Source organism: Lycium ferocissimum, chromosome 2, assembly GCF_029784015.1.
Source record: "Lycium ferocissimum isolate CSIRO_LF1 chromosome 2, AGI_CSIRO_Lferr_CH_V1, whole genome shotgun sequence".
Classification (NCBI taxonomy): Eukaryota; Viridiplantae; Streptophyta; class Magnoliopsida; order Solanales; family Solanaceae; genus Lycium; species Lycium ferocissimum.
Window position 1 is genome coordinate 71795509 of NC_081343.1, and position 14970 is coordinate 71810478.

At 38.3% G+C, this 14970-nt stretch overlaps 1 protein-coding gene across 1 annotated transcript; it reads right to left on the reverse strand.

Annotated features, from left to right (window-relative positions):
- Positions 1-528: 528 nt before the first annotated feature.
- On the reverse strand, positions 529-14299 carry LOC132047372 (acetyl-coenzyme A synthetase, chloroplastic/glyoxysomal-like). The gene is made up of 18 exons (XM_059438423.1): positions 13817-14299; positions 13601-13744; positions 13373-13528; positions 13134-13256; positions 12594-12762; positions 10665-10747; positions 10006-10107; positions 9845-9933; positions 9651-9741; positions 6038-6151; positions 3315-3391; positions 3136-3214; positions 2982-3050; positions 2478-2653; positions 2282-2338; positions 1936-2026; positions 1750-1848; positions 529-925 (listed from the first exon to the last, which is right to left on the reverse strand). Exons 1-18 carry the CDS (start codon positions 14189-14191, stop codon positions 740-742), a joined length of 2280 nt encoding a protein of 759 aa, XP_059294406.1. The 5' UTR covers positions 14192-14299; the 3' UTR covers positions 529-739.
- Positions 14300-14970: the final 671 nt, after the last annotated feature.

A 14970-nucleotide genomic window follows, 5' to 3' on the forward strand; every position in this document is an offset into this window, starting at 1 on the left:
AGTATGTTTTTTTTCTTGCATCTCAAATCTAAGTGTATTTCAATGTATTCGTTATTTTTGTAGTGTAAAATATAGTGTTTCTTTATGTACTTTTCTCTTGTATTTCGAAGGAGATTTTTTTTTTTTTTTTTTTGCATACGAATGAATACAGTGAATTTTTAATACAACTGAATATCCCTGTATTTTTTTTATATTTATGTTGTTTGAATACAACCGAATCTAAATATAATAAGCTGAATACAGTGTAAAAGTTGATACGGATGAATACAACCAAATTGAATACATCCGAATTGAATATAACGAAATACAGCCGAATTTGAATACATGTTATTGTAGTTACGAAATGTAATTAGCAAAAGTGTAGTTATGCCTAAAAAATAAAAATAAAAAAGCAAAGTGTAGTCGTGTGTAAGTTGCCCTAATTTCAGACGTGTAAAGATAACATTCAGTGAAAACAATTATTCCTCATGTATGCTTTTATCCTTTAGTGAAGAAGGTGTGGTGAAAAGTGGCACAAGAAAACCAAAATTACATTGAAAAGAAAATCCGCATCTTGGTATTTTATTTCTTGATTCTCAATGTAACTCGATCTTCAAAAGTGTGTTAAACGTAAGTTGCTCAAATTTGGAGAGAAAAGGTGCTCACATGAAATCCCACTAAACCTGAAACAAAATACTACCAATCTCTACCAACACAATCAGCTAAACCTGTAACTTCACTATATTTAGAAGTTGTTACTTTAGAAATCAGCAAGTGCAATAAGCTGATCAACCACAGATGGGTCTGCAAGTGTACTAGTGTCCCCAAGCTCATCTAACTGCCTGGAAGCAATTTTCCTCAGAATTCTTCTCATTATTTTCCCACTTCTTGTCTTTGGAAGACCTGGTGCCCAATGTATCTTGTCTGGCGCTGCAAAAGCGCCAATCTGACATGTGAAATAGAAAGCTTCAGACAGTGGTAACAAGTTCATGCAGTCTCAAATATAAGGAAATGCTAGTGTACATTTAGCAGTAAAAAATTATATGCTCATATTTTCAGATAAGCAGTGACTCAGGTCATGTATTAGCAGTGCTCTCTAACCTCCTTTTTATTTTTTCCTTTTGTGTTTGTACAAGCGCGTGTATGTTTGGCAAAACAAACTACATATGGAAGTTCCCAGAGCAATAAAACTAATAATTCCTCGGTTTTCATTTTCCCTACTCCAAAAATCCAATTCAACCATTTTTTCAAATATCTTACCCAATATTACAGGTTAAAAGTGTCAGACCCTTCAAGGAGATGACTACCTGTGCCAACTACTACTTCAGTACTGAACTCCGGAAGGAAAAAAGCAACACAGAGAAAAACAAGACTGCCCCTTAAGTCTTAAGAAAAAAAGCAACACAAAAGAGACAAGACTGCCTCCTTAAGCCGCTATCAACCAGGCCAAATTTTTTATACTATTCTTTGTAAGCAGGTAAAAAGGGTATGGCCCCAACAATTTTAACACTTCGCAATGGAAAGCAAAACTCTCAAAGGTCGAAGACTGACTTCAGTCCTATGGCTAAATTTTCTCTTCTTTTTGTTTTCATTTTCAAATAAGTTTGGAGGGTTTATTGGACTTCCTATTTTGCCCCATTGGTAGATACTTCTTTTTTAACAGGGAAATTTTGCCCCATTGGTAGATAGTATTCAAGTAGCCTGTCTAACAAAGGGAAAAACACACAATAAGCAAATGTTGGATTGCCAGAGAGAATGAAGCATATATACCTGGTTCCTAACAACCATCACAAGACTTTTCCGCAGGTCATCGCTGTATGGAACACCTTCAACCAGGGTAACAAATGCATATATACCCTGTCCTTTAACCTTTCACGCGACTCCAAAAGAACAGATTAGAGTAGAGAACGGAAAACTTCCATATAAACTCAGATGAGAACAAGAACATGAATGTACCTCATGCTCCACACCAACCACAGCTGCTTCAGCACACTGAGGATGTGAGACTAGAGCAGATTCCACTTCGGCTGTGCCAATACGATGTCCACTGCATGTGTTAAAAATACTTCATAAAACAAACAAGTAGACTACGAGTTCAACTAGCTACAGAAATAGTAACTGCAAACTACGCGCTTCCAATTGAATTAGCACTATTAAAGATTACTTCCAGCAAAAACGATACTTTGAATTTCCAAAATTGAATGGTATTCTCGCAATTCCCAAAAGGAATTTCCTTGTTCCTCTTATTTTTTCAAACTCTAATTAGGCTCTGAAAATATGAAAATTCATATGCAAACTATACCTCACATTAATCACATCATCTACTCTTCCAGTGAGCCAATAATAACCATCTTTGTCCCTGAAACAGAAGGTCATGGCAATGGAGAATCAGTCAAAACTGCTTCAAGAAATCAGAAGGAAAAAAAACAAATCATGCCTATACGGTCCCTTGTGACTACATATATAGACAAACAGGAGTCTACTTCACTGGAAAGTACCTGCTGCAGCCATCACCACTGAAATAATAGCCAGGGAAGGCACTAAAGTATGTGGTTTCATATCTTTCGTGATCCCCATAAAGTGTTCGGAATGCCCCAGGCCACGAGCTTTTCACACACAGATACCCGCTGCACTCACCTTCAATCTCAACACCTTTCTCGTCCACTATTACTGGCTGCATGATTTTAGTCATCATGACCATACATCGGAGAAAGAGCAAAGAACCAATTTTAGAGGGTTTTTGTTGTTTCCACATTATCATGATAAATAAAGATACAAGCACTACACGACTCCAGTTTTAACTTTCCTTAAGACGCATACAGTCATCATGTATTAAATCCTAAAAATATTCAGCCATTCCCAAAGATGGTATTGCGTTGCATGGGTGACACCATCACATAATCTGCTAGACAGCGAACTCAATAATATCATTCCTACAATACCAAATGAAAGATTGTTTCTAATCATACTTGGAAATCTGTTTATTATCTTAAAGCAGATACCTGGACTCCAAAGAAAGGAAAAGTAGCAGAACCAGGTTTCTGCGGCCACGCTCCTGGTAAAGGAGTAATCTAGAAGGGAATAATTAAGACTGAAGTAAGATATTAATTTTTCTGTGAGTGATAATAATGACGAAATAAGCAGTAACTGAGATACCATGAAGCCACCGGTTTCTGTTTGCCACCATGTGTCAGATATGGGGCACCTTGCATCACCTACCACATTGAAAAACCACCTGCTCAAAGACGAACAAAAACTTGAAAAAAGCATGTTGTGGATGTCCTGATATTCAGGGAAAAATGGACACACAAAAGATCCATTTGTATAGATCCCACCTCCATGCACTTGGATTGATAGGCTCGCCCACACTTCCAAGCACCCGTAAAGATTTGCGTGAATATCGAGAGACATGCTGAAAGTCAAATACACAGATATAATATGTATATAAGTTATGTCACTTGTATTTATTGATATTAAGTTATAATTAATGTTTTAAATAGCAAAAGCAGGGATATTTACCTTTTCATTTTGTTGAGATTTACTGATTGAGTGGAAACACTCCACAGACAGGATGTATATATAAAGCATAAAATCTTCATACCAAAGCAATTACTATGAATAGCATCCAATCATCTGTAGTAACTAAAATATGAAAAGTGCTCTAAAAATGTACAGAAATGAAAAGGTTCCTCTAACTTGTGCAAAATGTACTTTCAATTCCTTCGAACACCCTCCTATTGTTCTTCTTTCACATGGCTCACTTGATTGCTAAAGCTACTATTTCTCATACTCTTCTCCTATTGATTAATACTAAAACTAAGAATTGTAAACAAACAAGTAAGAAGTTTTTGTTACAATACTCCTTTTTTAATCACAACGCGCTCGATTATTTTCTCCAACTGATCTCTGAGCAATTGCATGTTTTCTAGTTCTCCTTCAACTTCTTCCTTTCTCACCTTTCCTTCCACGTTCAGCTATAAGGCTCCTTCAGTCCAACTTTCTAAATATTGTTCATTAGATCCATTCTTTTTTATTTCCATCCTCCAAAACATTTTGCTATTCCATCTTCTCAATTCCCTTTTCTGCAAATTCTACTTTCTAGCCAAACAATAAGAGAGTACCCCCGGACTTGGTGTCCTCCCCATCAACTCATCACTGAATCCCCAAGTCTTTTGACATTAACCACATATTTCTGAATGAATGGAATGTGAAATCTTCTCATCCTACTGCAATAAAGTATGTCGGGAGTGTGATCCTAAGCTGATTCAAAATGCAACACTTGGATGACATTCTCGAAGATTTCTCCCAACCTATTGCAATGAGCAGTCTATCTAGTTTGGACTTCGATGTTGATTCCCTAACTCAGCACTAAGAGAAATTTGCACCTACCATAGGTAAATTCACAAGTTCGTAAAGAATGACAAATTGAAGTGTTCCATTACTCTGGAAAGCTGCTTCATCCTATCGTCGAATGGCATGGAGTTAAAATTCCCTCCTATCCCCCATTGGATCTCCCTCCCAAAACTCTATTTTTGATCCCTCACCTCTTGGTTTGTAAAACTCAACAAAACCCCCGGGGTTTACTTCTCAGAATTTTGAACAAGGAACTTCCTTTTTAACTTCCCATACCTCTAACTTCCTCTCATCCCAAAAGACCAGCACTCCCACCCCCCTTACCCCTTGTCGAAGCCATCTCTCTAACCCCCATTGGATCTCCCTCCCAAAACTCTATTTTTGACCCCTCACCTCTTGGTTTGTAAAACTCAACAAAACCCCCGAGGTTTACTTCTCAGAATTTTGAACAAGGAACTTCCTTTTTAACTTCCCATACCTCTTAACTTCCTCTCAGCCCAAAAGACCAGAACTCCCACACCCCCTGCCCCTTGTCGAAGCCATCTCTCTAACCCACTTCCCCCTCCTTCCATACACTCCAAATAATTGGCGGGTATCTCCTACTTCTTGTTTCTTGTAAACACCCCACATTGATGATCTCACTTTTGCTGCTACTAGTTTAAACTATTAGATATGGTATATTTTTATTTATTTAATTATGTCAACACATCCCCTCACATGCAGGTTTAATTCTTTTTCATGGGACAACACATGCATATTTTTTATGGACGGTGAGGGTGAGAGTTTGAACCCAGGATCTCCATCTACTACAATACTATATTAAATTGTGTGACTACCCCATCTAAATAATCTTAGAGAATGCACACTTTCTTGCATAAGATAATGGAAATTCTATGTTGCTCGGACTCTTCAAAAATGTCGAAGGGTGCATGTCGGATACTCCAAAAGTAGTGCATTTTCAGAGAATCGGACACAAGTGCAGCAACATTGTCCGAGCAACATAGGGGAAATTTCATGAATGAAGTGTTATGGAGGTACTGCAAAATAAAGACAAAAGAAAACAACATAGTTGTAAGAAGTTTATTCCAAGCAATTCCAACTCAAAGTATTAACTCTAGAAACATGAAGTTGTTGGCCTTCAAAACACCTCCTACTTCTCTATAACCATATAGTCCATATGATGCTTCCAGGGATAGTTCTTCCAGATCAAAAATGGAAAAAGGATTGACGAGGGAGTAGTGGGGAGGAAATGAGGAAAAAGTGAAAAGAGGAGAGAGGATTGTTGTAGACGTAATAAAGTAAGTATGCAACTTTAACTCCTCTTTGGCATAAACCATGTTTGAATCAGTTTCTAAGCTGTATTTTATTTTTTCTTAATTTAATTATGAATAAACACTCGACAATAGTTTGTAGGAGTTTTACCAAGAAAATTAACATTTATTTTCTCTATACGTCAATGAAGTTAAGCACAAAAGATGAGTCCATCTACTTGAGTTATGTCCTCAGGCTTTCATGCACGCTACATGACTCCTCAATAAGAATTAAGCTCTTGTACAAAGCGAAGGAGTGTTTTTTGTTTGCCTAGCCACTAGACCAGATCTATAATCGCCCTTTAAATTCTACCTACATACAACAAAAAAGAATGATAGAAGTACTGAACAATAACCAGCTAGATATAAGTGAAAATAAGTAGATGTTTACTTGCCTCATCTCCCTCACGCATCAGAGACCTTAACAATGTGGGAGCTGTATAAAAAATTGAAACCTTATACTTATCAACAATATCCCAACAACGTCCAACATCTGGATAACTTGGGGCCTACAAAATAAAAATACAGAATGTTAGAAAGAAGATGCTAGTCAAATGGAAGCCCTGCCTTCACAAGGTCATACCTTTTAATCAGCTTTCTGAACAGATTAGAAAACTTCACTCATTTCAACAATGACCGACATCAAGCATAAGAGACGATCGGAAGACTATTTGATTAGTTTAACAGAATTGCATAAGGGGTTGAACTAAGATTGCATGGACACAGATCTAGCAATTGTAACGATCCGTCCGGTCGTTTTGAGTATTAGAACCTTTCTTCCCTAAATGACACTTCTTGTAGGTTTTAACATGTATTTTATGACTTGCAGGGACGGGTGGCACGGGCCCGGGGTACTTGGATGTGTATCGAGGAAAAAAACCAAAACTAAACATTTGAAAGTAGCGAAAATGAGGCTATTGAGATGGATGTGTGGCAATACTAGGAGAGATAGGATTAGGAACGAAGCTAATCAGGACAAGGTGGGAGTGACTTTCGTGATGGACAAGATGAGGGAGGCGAGGATTAGATGGTTCGGGCATGTGAAGAGGAGATGCTCCGATGCCCCAGTGAGGAGGTGCGGGAGGTTGGCTATGGTGGATTTGAGGAGAGGTAGAGGCAGGCTGAAGAAGTATTCAGGAAAGGTGATTAGACATGACACGGCACACCTTCAGCTTACCAAGGACATGGCCCCTTATTATTATTATTATTACTCTCTTACTATCTTATTCTTTGATTTTTATTATTTCCTGTTGTTTCCTTTGCTTCGGCTATCGTATTATTGTTGTTTTCTCCATTATTTTTTACATGGCTTCTTCACTATTGTATTTCCTTTTCGTATTGTTTTTTATATGCTTTACTTGAGCTAAGGATCTATTAAAACAACCTCTACCTTCACAAGGCAAGGGTAAGGCTGCGTACACACAACCCTCCCCAGACCCCATTTGTGGGATTACACTGGGAATGTTAGTTGTAGAAAGTTGAAACTTAAGAGTTGACCAAAGTCAACATATGGGGTTAACGGGCTCGGAATTGAGGTTTGAAAGTTTCTATGAGCTCATATGGTTTTTTTGGACTTAGTTGGATGGGTCCTCTGGGGCTCGGGAGTGATTTAAACGCTTAAGTAAAAAACTGGAGATTTTGATAGTCAAGAGTTGATCACGGTCAAATATGTGTCCAGACAATTTTGAAATGTTGATTTGAGGATTCTAACAGGCCCGTAGGGTGATTTTGGAGTGGTTTGCAAGTTTGGTTTGCATCCCGAGGGGTTCGGGTGAGGTTCGGAAGCCCTAAACCAGATCTGGCCTGGCTGAGTTTATTTTTTATATATATCTGGTGTGGCCGCATTTGCGACCCACTGATCGCATTTGCGAAATGAGCTAGGCTCGGGTAAGGTCTACATTTGCAAATGAGCTGGGGCCAGCATAGGCCGCATTTGTGATGGGGGACTAGGCAAGGTGAAGTATGCAAATGCGGAGCTGGAGCCGCTTTTGTGAGGCTCACAATTGCGACCCAGGGACCGGAATTGTGAAGGTCCCTGACAGACTTGAAAGTATTTTCCGAGTAGGGATTAGGCTTTTATTTTACATTTTAGGATATTGGAGCTCGGTCCAAGCCGAATTTCAAAGTGATTTCAACCATTTAGTCTTGGGGTAAGATTCTAACCTAAGTATTGGCAATTACATATGATTACACGCGTTTAATTATAGATTAATCCATGTTTATTTGGGAATTTTGTCTTAAACTTAAGAAAAGGTAATTTAAGGATTTGGACCCCGGGGTTCGGGTTTGACTTTTTGTTGACTTCTTAACCAGATTCTTTTATTGCCAATATAGGTCTTGTGAGCTTCGTTTAATTGCATAGAACTCATTTTTTAATAAATTGGGAGCTTTTGGAGGCGTTACAGAAGGGTAAAGTTGTTCATTAACTTTGTGCTCGAATCGAGGTAAGTTAAGACTTGACCTTCTGTGAGGTGAGGGATAGTTTTCTTTAATAAATAACTAATGAAATGAACTAAGGATAAGAGGGTGACGTATAGGCGAGGTGACGAGTGCTTATGCGGGCATCGGATGACATGTGGGGTTCATGCGACTTACGCTTTTAATGATTAAGACTTTGTTCAATATCTTAGTGACCAAGACCTATCTAGACCAAATAAGTGCTTAGATCTTAATCTAAACAACAACATACCCAGTGAAATCCCACAATGTAGGGTCTGGGGAGGGTAAAGTATACGCAGACCTTACCCCTACCTCGGAAGATAGGGAGGTTGTTTCCGAAAAGAACCCCGGCTCAAGATCTTAATCTAAACAAATGGACTTAATAGCCTAAGATCTGAACCATTCAGATTCAGACCTTCATTAAGTGCAAACAAATGAGGCTGTAAGGCTTGCCTTAGGCGAATCCCACATCGGTTGGGGAGGAGAACGAAGGGTGCTTTATATGCTTGGATACCTCTCCCTTGTAGACGCGTTTTAAAACCGTGAGGGGCAAAGGCTCCAAAGCGGACAATTTCTACGCGGTGGGTGGCACGGCACGGGCTGGTATCGGCCCGTCGCGGGCGGTGGTGGGGCAAACCCGATGGTGAGGCAAACCTCGGCGGACGGCCCGAGTCCCCGAGGGGGGGGTGAGTGTAAGGCTTGCCTTAGGCGAATCCCACATCGGTTTAGGCGAATCCCACATCGGTTGGGGAGGAGAACGAAGGATGCTTTATAAGTGCTTGGATACCTCTCCCTTGTAGACGCGTTTTAAAACCGTGAGGGGCAAAAGCTCCAAAGCGGACAATTTCTACATGTGGTGGCCTGGACTGTTACAGAGGCCTAAGAGGAAATCCATGCTAAGTAAATTTTTCATGAATATTGATGCCATGTGGGCTTTGTTTGGAGTTAAGTCTTTGAAACTCATACTTTATTGACATTGATATATCATGCTTTGATTTGTGATTGTAATTGAGAAATGATATGAGATAAGCACGTGTAGATTGTTCTGCGGCATCCGGACAACGCGGTTACCCCTCATGGCTCGCTGGGCGAGCAACCCCCAACCGGTCCAAGTGTATGCAAGCGGGGTGTTGGGAGTTTTGGTTGATTCTGTGCATACCATCTATATATGTTGATTCCGTGCATTTTACATGTTTAGTTGAACATGAATTGAGCTTAAATGGAGAAGTCAAGATTCGTATAACTAACCCCAACTTGTTTGGGACTGAAGCATAGTTGTTGTAATACTATCTTCATCAAAGAATGAAAATGCAAGATTGGGTTTTGTTCCCAATTTGTCTAGAAGATTGTGTGGAAAATCATCTTTTGGCAATCTGCTTGTATACGGGATATTTTTTTTATTAATAAAACTGTTTACCTTATAAAAAACAAAAATGCAAGAGAAAAAGAGAATTAGATTAAAATTATTCAAACTTTTCCTTTATTTAAACTACTTTTGCTAAATGCTTTTCACTTAATCAAGTTATACTTGGACAAGCAGATGATGTGTGGTAATAATAAAATAAATACCCCTTCAAAAACCACAACAGTTGTTCCATTTAGCAAAGGTCCATAGGTTACATAGCTATGCCCAGTTATCCAACCACAGTCAGCTGTACACCTACAAATATTAAAAGTAAACAGGAAGAATATATTTCAAGAATTTTGACCTAGTTTTAGAATAATGAGCAGAAGTACAGAAGAAAGAGTTGTCTAGGAATTACCAATATATGTCTGTCGGCTTGTAGTCAAATGCATATTTGAATGTACTAGCAGTGTACACCATATATCCTCCCGTTGTATGCAGGACACCCTTAAAAGAAACTACAAAATATAAGAAACTAAACATGTGGAAAAAAGAGTGCAACTCCAGGAAGCATGAAACCTTAGGCTTTCCGGTACTCCCGCTAGTGTAAAGCAGGAAAAGCGGATCTTCTGCATCAACCCACTCCACATCACATGTAACCGGATATTTCGGAATAACATCCTGGAAACCAAACAAGCAAATTGGACTCGACTGATCAATAAAAAGTGAAATCCATAAGGACTATATACAAGAGCTTAGCCTATACGATGATGGACAGCTGATTATATGGTCCAGATATACAATTGTCATGTACCATTGGACTATAACGTTAAGGCAAATTGACGAGACACATACAAGGAGAAGAGATGTCAGTGAGAAAAATTAGGAAAGGAGAAGACAACAGTGAAAAACATAAAAGATGCTTGCAGTTGTGAAACATAACTGTGTGCTCATTAACAAAATCCATATTAACTTGATATATCTACCACGTAACCATGCTCATTAACAATATCAGAGTTCTGTACATATATCATGCAAGCAATAACTCTTCTGAACATATGTAGAAATCGACATTACAATTAGACAACGAAAAATATTTACATGATTCCTAACTATGACAAAAGAAGAATATCAGAAAGGTATGTCTGAGCGAGATCTCTGCAATTACAGATGCTTCAAAGTTATAGGTATCAATTCTCTGATTGAACTAGGTATCTGAAGGTGCATGTATTGCTAACCTGCCACCAAATGTCTCGCCCCTTGATCCATTTAGTCATTTCCTTTTTCATTGCTGAATCATTTTCCCATGTCAAACAGACATCTGCAAGGTGAAGTAAGAAATGGAGATGGAAATCTATATACCATTGTAATGTAAACATATGGGGTAAAAGTAAAATTCCAGTAAATGAAAAAAGAATAGAATGTGGGCAGATTATCCACAGAATTTCAAACCGTGTGCTAGCTAGCTGACCCTCAGTGATTTCTCAGTTATCAAAAAAAAAAAAGAAAAGAGAGAGAGAGATGGATATAATCAGCTAAGTTTCTACACCGGCCTCCTTCACCCTCAACGATATCAATTACTACCAAGAACACGGCGAGCATAAATACCCTCATTAGCTTCTATTCTAACGGACTGAATATCTTTTTTTTTTTAAAAAAAAAATTAATGGATTGAATATCTTTTATAAGGAATCGGGGAAAATAATGAAGTCAGACTGTCAAACTACCAATACTAGCTTCCTTTATATTTAACTTCCCTCTATGTGCAGATTAAGCTATAAAACCTAACTTTAGGTTGCAAACTGACACCATAGTTTTCACATGACCTCAAAGAATCCTACACAAATACATGATTTTCTACAAAAAAAAAAAAAAAAAAAAAAAAAAAGCATCCATTCTCTCTCGTATTCTAGTACATGAAGTACCAACTAATGCGAATTGTCCTTCTCAATTTTTCAGCTGAGAGAATGGCTCCTTACTCTAATATCAAAGCAAATAAAGACTCTTTTAGTCGAATCTCTAGGAATCCATATCGAAACATGAGAAAATATCCCAGTTTTCCCTCCCAAGTACTCCGCTATAGAAAGACTTAACTATGAACATGCCCTCTCTTTGTATTTCCCATCACCAACTTTTTCTGTCATTGTCCATAAGTGATCTGCCGTAAAATGATACCAAGAACCTTCCTGAAACACGTAGATCGTTCACTTTTGCAAATTCTTTCTAAAACTTAGGTCTCCACCACATTCCTTTGCATGTCTGACTAACTGCTGATATATGCTGGAACATACTACATGCTTACAGATATATACCTTTTTTGTCTTATCATACCAATGCAGAAAATGAAGAGGAAGAGAGTCATTCTTTTAATAAGGTATTGTAAGTTTTATTCATAATAGCATCCAGAGGATGCAGGTCATAAAAAAGCTGGGTGGTTCCTAGCAAGTAACGATTGTTAGGAAGAATCTTTTACTGTCATTGCCACTTATTTGCTCTCCGTTCTTCTTTACTAATCTTTCCATCCAATATTTGCATCCTCCAAATGATAAAGCAATACAACTATGAATTACCATCAGTGTGTCAAATGTGACCAAGAAACTGTGCAAACAACTTTCTAATTGGATTTTAACTTGAAGAATAGATGTTGTCCAACCAATCAGCATTAGGCTAATTCAGCCGACATCTCAGTACTCCCTGGACTCATGTTGTGAGCGTAAAGTCTACACGTCTCCCTTTTGCTGATGGTATCGAGCTCAAATAGTAAATTATAGCAGTCGTAGTATTACTCCTGTGGTTTCTTGTCCTTCGATTTATGTAGTAGTTACTGTTCCTTTTTTCAGAATGCTTTGACATGTAAGGTTATTCCTCAAATGTACATTGTCGTTCTTTATCCCATCAAAAGCTCTCTTATTTCTTTCCTTCCACAAAACCCACGTAAGTGCTAGTAGGAAACATCCTACACTTTTGGGACGACAACTTGTTTTACGAGTAGACAATTTAGTGCTAACCCAAATTTACAAGATCTTGGACAGGTGCAAATTACTTCCTGCACCATGAAAGTCCACTTTTTTCATCTATTAGATAATTTCTTGGAAAGTGGGAAACCTGATTAACCAGAAAGAAAATTTTAGAAATTTTTGTACATTTATCCTTTAGAATCTTCTCACCTATAACGATGCCATTTTCAGCAGATTCCAGAAGGGCACTATCAACAATGTCTTTGAGATAAATGATCTTGGACCCCCTCCTAACTGCATTGCATGTTATGACGACCTTCGGTCTGCAATCCATGATCCTTTGAGCAAGAGATTCCGCTGAGAACCCAGCAAACACAACCTGAAGTATAAAACAACCTGGATTATGATGTTTCCTGCCCTGTGTATCTATCTAGTTATTCTAATTTGGTGAGAATGATTCAAGGAGGAGGAGGAAGATATGAAAGGTTGTTTGCTCAAATTAAAGGGTCACGGTTCACTCAGTAAGAGTCAATTTGACCCTTTTTTGGAGTGAAATTGAAAGATAGTTCATGTGTTCTTTTAAAGATAAATATAGGCATTGCAACGCAACACTAAGAAGAAAGCATTAAGAAGAATCCAAATTTAAATGAAAACGCAAGTCTAAAGATTGATGAAGGTTTAAAATCAAGAAGGGGGAACCACAACATTCAATTTGAGACAAAAGGTAATATAAATTAGATTAAGTATTACCGAGTGAATGGCACCAATACGAGCACAAGCAAGCATTGCAATTGGTAGCTCCATAAGCATGGGTAAGTAAATGACGACTGCATCACCCTTGCGAACTCCAACATCTTTCAAATAATTTGCTAGCTGGTTAAAAAGAATATTAGAAACTTGTACTATACTTTTGCACACTGTTGTATAAGAGGAAATATAAAAATATATAAGTTTGTGTGAGGAGCAGGACGAAAAATGCAAAAGAAAACCTGGCAAACTCTAGCCAAGAGTTGATTGTACGTCAAAGAACTATCATGACCAGGTTCATTTCCTTCCCAATAAATTGCAATTTTGTCACCATTTCCAGACTCGATGTTTCTATCCAAGCAGTTGTAGCAGATATTTGTCATTCCACCCTTGAACCACTGTTAAGAAACAATGGCGGACGCTAAGAAAAACAAAGTTCGTTAGAAGCTTTTGAGAGATAGGTCACTGACCTCGATCTTGATTTTCCCCTTTCGAATATCAAAATTCTCAAAGTAGACCTGTTGACCCCATTTCTCTCTCCAGTAGAATTCCGATGCAATGTCAGACCAGAATCCGGTGGGATCCTGGACCGACCTTCGATACATCTCCAAATACTATAAAGGAAGTCAAAAATGTTATCTTTTCCAAGATAAGGTGTCTAATAGAAGGAATTGAAGAGAAGATACCTTCTGAGGTGAAGAAAGATGAGACTGGCGAGAGAAATCCTCGCTGGGATAGACGAGATCATCCTCCTCGGAAGCAAGTGCCTCGCCTAAGATGAGAGCATTCAATCTGGTTATCCTGCCGGCTCCAGAAGGCAGGTGGGCCATGGATTCGACATGGCGCAAGTGATTGGATGTCGTCAAGTTCTTCTTCGTTGGACTAACTGAACATGGGTCTTCCATCCTCACCCCAAATCTAGACCGCAACGTGAAGGAAGGCCTCTTGACGCTGACCCACGGCCGCTTCGAGATTGGAATTGGAGATGCTGAAATACTATAAATACAGCTGGTGCTCGTGCTGTTGATAATAGTGTGATGATGGGTCAACCTTCCTTCCATAACTATTTTTATGCTGCTTCCTACTTGCTAGGGAATTATTTAGTACTATTCTGCTACGGAAAATAATGAAAGCTCAAAACACTTCCTGTGTCATTTGTTTTTCAGAATGTGTCTTCAATATTTTATTTTATTAGAAAAATACACCCTAAACTATGCTTCTTGTGTCACTTTCCCACTTTAAACTAACATTTTATCATATAAGATAAACTTTTTCCAATTATAGAAAATATGTTCAAGATTTTTTTTATTTTCAATCCAAATAGATTAAATTTCAGGTTTTGATCCATTTCCTTATTTACCATTAGTTTTCCCTTCTTCTTTTTTTCTTCTAATTTTTCACCACTTAAACTTTTTTAGTCTTCTAAAGCCTTGGCCCCGTCCTGTTTGGAGAATGACCCTTTATGGCACGGCTTAGTCAGTTATTCTCGCAGTTCAGATAAGATTCGGACCTGGTTTTGTTAGGTTTCTAAAAGCATGGTTCTTGCCTCCCTCCCCCATTTGAGCTCATATATATATATATATATATATATATATGGATATATATGTGTGTGTGTATTTTCTCACACCGCGCCGCGCTATAGTCGGCCGGGCAGACACGTAGATGTGCACACCACTGCAGTGGGCGATCCTCATCCTACGGTGGCTACGTAGTTTCAGGCTTCTTGAGGCCTTCTAGGTAATTAATGCAACTCCCAAAAACATGAACATGGAAAATAAGTGCAGATTTGTCTTGCTTGTGGCTTTTTCATGAATCATAACTTGCATGTACATAGATATCA

Bases quoted from the DNA above. Each gene is read 5' to 3' on its own strand.
- LOC132047372 (XM_059438423.1), bottom strand. From the start codon at position 14,191: ATGGAAGGAAGGTTGACCCATCATCACACTATTATCAACAGCACGAGC. The intron at 13,257-13,372 runs GTTTTCTTTTGC...CTTTTTAACCAG, and splicing joins TCTTGGCTAGAGTTTGCCAG to CTAGCAAATTATTTGAAAGA. The intron at 926-1,749 runs GTATATATGCTT...TTCACATGTCAG, and splicing joins TGATGGTTGTTAGGAACCAG to ATTGGCGCTTTTGCAGCGCC.